Source organism: Geospiza fortis, unplaced genomic scaffold, assembly GCF_000277835.1.
Source record: "Geospiza fortis unplaced genomic scaffold, GeoFor_1.0 scaffold275, whole genome shotgun sequence".
In the NCBI taxonomy this organism is placed as follows: domain Eukaryota; kingdom Metazoa; phylum Chordata; class Aves; order Passeriformes; family Thraupidae; genus Geospiza; species Geospiza fortis.
The window spans coordinates 3,807,896-3,815,191 of record NW_005054341.1 but is presented as its reverse complement, the minus strand read 5'-3'; the positions used below and the strand labels follow the sequence as shown (position 1 = coordinate 3,815,191).

At 44.7% G+C, this 7,296-nt stretch overlaps 1 protein-coding gene across 1 annotated transcript in view; it reads left to right on the top strand.

The window, feature by feature from the left end:
• Positions 1-6: 6 nt before the first annotated feature.
• Positions 7-7,296, top strand: part of CCDC85A (coiled-coil domain containing 85A) — a 69,453-nt gene continuing 62,163 nt past the window's right edge. The window contains exons 1-2 of the mRNA XM_031058324.1: positions 7-209; positions 2,710-3,625. Coding sequence (XP_030914184.1) covers positions 123-209; positions 2,710-3,625 — 1,003 coding nt within the window. The 5' untranslated portion in view covers positions 7-122. The remainder of the gene's footprint in view (positions 210-2,709; positions 3,626-7,296) is intronic.

Below are 7,296 nucleotides of genomic sequence, written 5' to 3'. Positions count from 1 at the left end.
TGGCGGCGGAAAGTTGCGGAGCAGCCCCGGCCGAGGACTTGTCCAAGGTGTCGGACGAGGAGCTGCTCAAGTGGAGCAAGGAGGAGCTGATCCGCAGCCTCCGCCGCGCCGAGGCCGAGAAGATGAGCGCGATGCTGGACCACAGCAACCTCATCCGCGAGGTGAACCGCCGCCTCCAGCTCCACCTCGGCGAGATCCGCGGCTTGAAGGTAGCGGGGTGGGCAGGGTGGGAGCCCTGAAGTTTGTGCGATGTCTCCCGCCGGGAGCAATCTCGTCAGGTGGATGGTCTGGGAGGAGCCGCTCCCGAGAACCGCATGAAAAGTGGATGAGGACCGGGGTGAATAGCGTCTGATCCCGCTTAATAATCAAAGTATCCGGCTAAGGGATGAGCAGCTATTCGGCAGGCTGTGGGACACGGCTGGTTAATGCTCTGCCATGGTATTTTTTGGGTAGATAAAAACGCTGAAGTCTTGTCTGCTTTGTGTTAGAGTTCCTTGGTTGTGAGTGAGGCTAAGTGATCCTGCCTGAAGTGCACAGAAATAAGGGTTTCTGTAGCTCACGCTGTTTTCTGTCACTATTTTCAGCCAGACTCAGTCTGTCAGGCAGGCTGGTAGGCTGCTGGAGAGAGCCGGTCGTTTCCAGGATGCAGTGCAGCCTGTGGCAGGTGATGGCAAACCCTTGCACTCGGGTTTGGAATAGTCAGAACCAATCCCTAATGTCTGAAAAGACATCTGGTAACACATCTCTGATCAAACCATTCTTAGTTGTGTGCTCGAGCAGGCTGCAGTCAGAGGCAGACCAAGTCTGTAGTGGATTATCCACTCTTAATTTCACTCTCTTGTGGATGAGGAGCTTAGTCCCTAATGCTTCCTTCCCACTTCTGAGGACTGGGAGGAAAGTGTGACTATTTACAGAGTAATACCTTGCTTGTGGATTATAGACCTAGAAAGTTACCTTTGAGTAGGCAGGACTACAGAGCATTTTCTGGCTCATTGCTTTGAGAATTTTCAGGAAACTCCTTCAGTGAGGTGAGCTTGGAGGGAAGGAGAGAAGAGACAGAGATGCAGTGTGGGCTTTTGAATTATTACAGGAAAGTGCATTAGAAGAGAGTTCTTCACTTGCAGAATGGCTTTAAATGACAGAATTATTGAGAAAGTGTCTTTGATAATAGCATGGCATGAAATTAATAGCTCATGGGGGAAGACAGTTCCTGCCTCCCGAGTTTTTGTGTTCTGCAAAGGATGTGTGTCCCTTTGGTGGTGTCTGAGGGTAAAAAAGACTCACCCATGGTGGTATTGAGTAAAACTGAAGCTCAGACTTTAAATGTAAGTTCAGTTACAGCAATAGTATCTTTCTCCCAGTTACGTGCAAAAGTATCTGGATTTCTGCAGCTTCCAGATAACTGACCAAACACACTTCAGGTGGGTAGGACAGAGTCACAAATTCCTCTCTCAATTCCAAACTCCTTAAGTCTTGTTTGACTTCCTCCTTTTGTTCAGATGCCTCAGCTGGAACTTTCAGAAAGAATCTGGGAGAAGGAGGTTTTTTGAGCCCTGTGTTGGTGTCTGGGAATCTCCCTCCTTTATCCTGTGTGAAATAACTGCTCCATGAGTAAGAATGCCCGGCTGGATGGGTGTCTCCTGCTTCCTCACTGAGGAATTGTGCACTTCCACAACTTTTTTTATTCCACTGTGGGATCACTTCAAACATGTTTCACTAGCAGAGGTGTTTAAGGACACCTTAAAGTCTCATTGAGATTTTTTTCCATTGTCAAGTATAGGTTGAAATTGTTAAAATTCCAACAAAAAGGCAAAAATCAGACAAACACAGGCATTCATGCACCTAAATCTGATGGAGTTACAAAAGCTGAAATGCTGTTTCCATGAGACTGACTTTTTAACAACTTTGGCTAATCTCTGGTTGTAATGTCATACATATCCATTCCTTATGTATATGGTGGGAGAAAGATAGGTATGGTCACAAGTCCAAGCTAGCAGGATAAAATACTGGAAGTGCTTTTATTGTGCTGTAGTAATGCCCTGAACATTTTTACTTCAGAGCATTTGCTTCAGACTGTTCCTCACTTAGGGAAGGGCATAGAATCATGTACTTCATTTTGCTAGGGGTGAAAAAATCTATTTAAGCAGATTATTTCATTTCAGAGTGGTTGAAGCAGTCCTGGTTAAGCGATAACTGACAAGGCTTTTTATGCCAATCAGAAAGAAAATCCAGCAAACTCCTCTGTTTAAAAAATCTCTAAAATGGTCATCTTTATATGTGACTATGCTTTAGGGAGTCTAAATGTTAATAATTAATGATTTAAGAGAGATTATAGTTTCTGATGTACCTTGCACTTTTATTTAGCAATAACTCGCAGGTGAATATTTCTCAGGGGAGCGAGATCATCGTGAGAGCGCTTACAATCTTTGCCCAATTTGGGAGCTAAATTGCTCTGATATTTAGCATGAAAATTAATTAAGCACCTGAAACTTTTCTGCTGTATCAGAAATTAGAAATTAGCTCCAAGCTAAGGGAAGTTTTTGCTGGACAGCAGCTTTGCTTGCTCAAAGCACGGGGCTGTTCCAACATGCCAGATCTACACATGGAATTATTTATGCCTCGCTGGAGTGCTTAAACACGAGTCTGCAGTAACAGTTTAACATCAATTCCTTTAGACACCCCTCTGCCATGATGATCTTTCTTTTAAAGGACATCAACCAGAAGCTGCAGGAAGATAACCAGGAGCTGAGGGACCTCTGCTGCTTCCTGGATGACGACCGGCAGAAGGGCAAGAGGGTGTCCCGCGAGTGGCAGCGCCTGGGCAGGTACAGCGCCAGCGTCATGCACAAGGAGGTGGCCTTGTACCTGCAGAAGCTGAAAGAGCTGGAAGTGAGGCAGGAAGAAGTGGTTAAGGAGAACCTGGAGCTGAAGGAGTTGTGTGTGTTGCTGGATGAGGAGAAGAGTGGAGGAGCAGGCAGCCGGAGCTCCATCGACAGCCAGATCAGCCTGTGCCAGCTGACTGCCACCAGCGCCTACATCAGAGATGTTGGGGATGGCAGCAGCACCTCCAGCACGGGCAGCACAGACAGCCCAGACCATCACAAACACCACCCAAGCACCAGTCCAGAACACCTGCAGAAACCTCGGGGGGAAGGGAGCCCTGAGCATCAGAAACACAGGAGTATCAGCCCTGAGCACCTGCAGAAGCCCAGGAGTTCTGGCAGTCCTGATCACCACCTGAAAGGGCCGAGCCCTGAGCATCACAAAACCATTGTCAAAGTACCTGAAGCACAAAAGCACAGCAGCAGCAGCCCAGAAACTATCCCAAAGCACGTTTTGAGCAGTAGTCCTGAACACTTTCAAAAGCAGAGGCCTGGTGGTAGCCCTGAGCACCAAAAGCACAGTGGTGGCAGCCCAGATCACCTGCAGAAGCACACGCCCAGTGGAAGTACAGAGCACCTGCACAAGGTGAGGGGTACGAGCCCAGAGCATCTCAAACAGCACTATGGAGGGAGCCCAGAGCACCTCAAACACCTCAGCGGAGGCAGCAGAGAAGGGACCCTCAGGAGACAAGTGACAGATGAGCTGTCCCCTCACCACAGGAGTTTGTACAACGGAATGAATGGTGGGTCAATGCTTGGAGCAAAAGCTCCCTTTGAAAATTGCTAAGGTCGTTTTGGTGTTATTCCAGCTATTTCTGCAGCAGGAGTGATGTTTGGTGTGAAAGGCAATGAGTCTGGTGTTACTGTTATTCCTTTAGCAGGTGATCTCACTGGAATACACATTTGTCCATCCAGCAGGTGTGGGGCAGATTAAAGAAGTAGGGGGAAAGTGCATTTTGAGTGTTGGTGTGGGGTATCAAGGAGAAGATGTCAGCCCTGACCCTGCTCTGTGGTTGGTAGATGTAAACTGTTTGTCCCTAGGTAGATCTGTGTTTGCATAAGAGAGGAATTGCATTATGTGTCTTGTCCTGCTTATATCTGAGTCAGCAGAGTGGAGGTGAGTGTCTCCAATTTCTTTCCACCTTCCTAATCTGCTTTGTCTGTAGCTTTAAAGATCTTAAAATTTCCTGTTTATTGATTGAAGGCTTCTTTTCTCCTTATCCATAAACTTTGGAAAAGACTCCAGATGAAGAGTAGGCTCAATAGAAATGAATCTGGTAGTTCCTTTCAAAGCCTTGAGTTTGCATATTTTTAATCATAACAAATTAAAAATTTAGGAAGATCAAGAAGGGGATTCTTTGCTGTTCTTATTGCTGCCTTTTAGAAGGGTTTCCAATGAACATGCCTAGTTTTTAAGGGCAGTGTATCCTGACTGATGGAAATAAATTATTTGTCTTAGGAGAGTTACAATGTAAGTATCTTGTTATTTTGAAAGCTACAAAGTTCAGCCATCCTACTCTGCTGTAGAAATAACTCCTTTTAGACTTAGCAGAATTCCTATAGCCTGCTGCCTTTTGTTTCTTCCACGTGCTTTGGGATGTTCTCAGGAAGGCAATTAGTGTCCTGGTTGAAAACCCTTTTCTCAGACCTTTACACTTGGATTTGAAATCCAGCTCTACAGAAAGAGATGATGTGGCCTTGGCAAGTTGTCTTGGGTGGAGCTCATGTGTTTCCATTTCATGAGCAGCTGTGAGAAGCTGTGTTGGCATCAGTGGAAGTGGCCACTCGTGGGATGTGCTTGTGAGATGGGTGCTGTCCTCAACCTTTGTCACACTGGTCCAGTGACCTGTTGGGATTGGCTTGCACAATGCCTTCAGTTAGCCCCTCTCTGCAGGGGCAAATCCACATTGCTTTCAGTGAAATGTGTATTTTTGACAGGGCTGACCAGCCCCAACATGGCGAGTGTAGAGACTCCTGTTTCTAAAGACTTGGAAATGATTAAAAAGGTGAGTGTGGGACAAATGTGTGAAGATGTGCAATACAGAAGTTATTCAAGGTGGTCTTACACAACTTCCATTAAATGCTGTATCTTTCTCCATTCAGATTTTTGTGTTTACTACTGACCTTCTGTAAGTAGCACGAAGTGTGGAACCAGACTTCCTAAAATTTACTTGTTTCTTGCACCCATGATGTTCATCAGTCCACCACAGTTTATGTAGGAAGGTGATCCAAAGTTTTAAGTATTTATTTTTAAAACTCACAGGGGAAGGAAGATATGGGTTTTCTGCTACTGTAGGCTTTGTTTGGTTTTAGTTTTTTTTTTCCCCAAGTAGCCTTGTTAAGAACCATTTTCCTAACAGTGCAGTGAAAGCAGTTGTTACTTTACTCCTGAGTTGACTGGCATCCATTGTGCAGCATATTTCAGCTGTCAAAAGATTGGACTCGGGCCACAAGGTGCTGGAGAGGGCAGCTGGTGCTCTGGGAGGCTCTTTATTGACTTTAATCAGAGCTTTGCCTGCCCTGGGCTTTATAGAATCACTTCTACAGAGAAGTCCTCTTTGGTTTGACAACTTCTCTCACCAGAAAGTTGTCAAACCTCTCTTCTTTCATATTTATATAATTTGATGCAAGCTTGAGGTTTAATTCTGACATCTGTCTGACCTTGATCAAACTTGGTGAGACTCTTGACAGCTCTGCTGTGAAGAAAAGGCTTCAAACTTCAGGGAAATACTTGGTCTTCACAGCAAGGCTGAATCCTTCTGGGTATTTTGTGTTCTGATTTTGTCAGCTACTGTAAAGTTGTGGGGAACAGTTAATAAGGAAATGGTAGAAGTGCTGGTCATTATAAATTGTGAAAATAATGTGTAAATGTGAATTTGGATGTTCTGTGTGTGTGCCTGACCCTGCCAGCTGAGGGTAGGCAATAAAAATCCTGAGCTTGTTGTAAGGAGTGCTGAAACTGTGACAGTGGGAGTTAGGAAATGGCCAGGAAACCTGGCCCCAAACTCTGCTGAGCAGCACAAAAGGACAATATTTGATTGTGATCCCAGAGCCATGCAGCACATACAGTATTATATTGCATTGGTACAATCCAGTTTGTTTTCAAATTTGGAGTATCTCTAGCTGGCAGATGTTTGCACATCTGTGTCATGAGTTTGCAGAAGTTCTAAACTTATTGTAGTTCTTGTGGGCTGTCATGTGAGCAGCAAGAGTGAAGTGCTGGTTGCCCTAAATGATGAATGGCAGAGACAAACATGTTTTGATATTTAAAGGAGTAAAAAAAAATATTTTGACTATGTAGTCAGAATTTACCAGAGTCAGTACAAGCCTGTCCCATCTTCCTTGGCCTGAGCTGGGCTCTGAATCATGTCTGAGAGAAGTTATTCCTCTGCATGTCAAACCTCATTCCAAAAGTGCTGTACTCTCTACCTGGAACTGCTGTTCCTAATTTGGAAGCATGTTTGGGAGCAGCCTGGCTGTTCCTGGAGAAGTGGGAGTTCCTAGCTGCTCCCATTTAGCTGCATTTGCAGTGCTGTCAGCAGCTGGTGAGCCCAGGGAAGCAGTGGATTCCACAGGGGGTGTGACCTCCCCAGAGCTGGGGCTGTAGGTAAAGAGGTGTGGGGTGGATCAGAGGGTTTGCAGGTTGCTCACAGAGTGGGGCTGCAGTGTGACATTGCAATGCCATCAGAAATGTGATGTGTGCAGCTGGAGCTGCTTTGCAGGGTGTGTTTATGCATTAATCATTGGCCTTCATGCATGTTTTAAGCTATGGGGGAAGTTACCTCAGCCTCTCGCTCACAGGCACAGCTGGAGGAATAAAGGATGGGGTGATAACATTTCCTTTCATAATTCTTCTCATCTTCTATGCTCAAAGGTTTGATCTTGGTATTTTTTCTTGTATGACATGTCAGCTTTCATTTATAAGATTTATAAGGCGTTAAAAATACCCTCTGCTTCATGGTTCTCCTACATATTTTCCTGAAATGAGTGTCCTTAGGCTTTGGAGTGACAGAAAATGGAATGGGAGAGCTAAATTTGGCCTGGTGCCTGTTAATTGAAAACACATGTATTTAATTTTAGAGGTTTTAACCAAATAAAGCATGATAACAATCTTTTGCAGTAATCACACCTAAATGTTCTGGTAATGAGAAGTATTTGGGATAGAAAGATTGCTGAAATTAGATGAAAAAATACCAGCAGTAAAAACATTTTGAGAAGAGAGCATTAATAGACCCTAGAAGAATACTTGACAGTTTAGCTCTGACACAGATATCTGGGTGTAAGTGCCTCTATAAATTGATCTGCTTTCAGCATTTGCAGTCTGAGTGTTGGTTTTTTAATCTAAGTGATTTATTTTCAACTTTCTATTTTAAGAAGTCCTTTGTTTTACTCTGAGCTTTGACTTTTGTGTGAA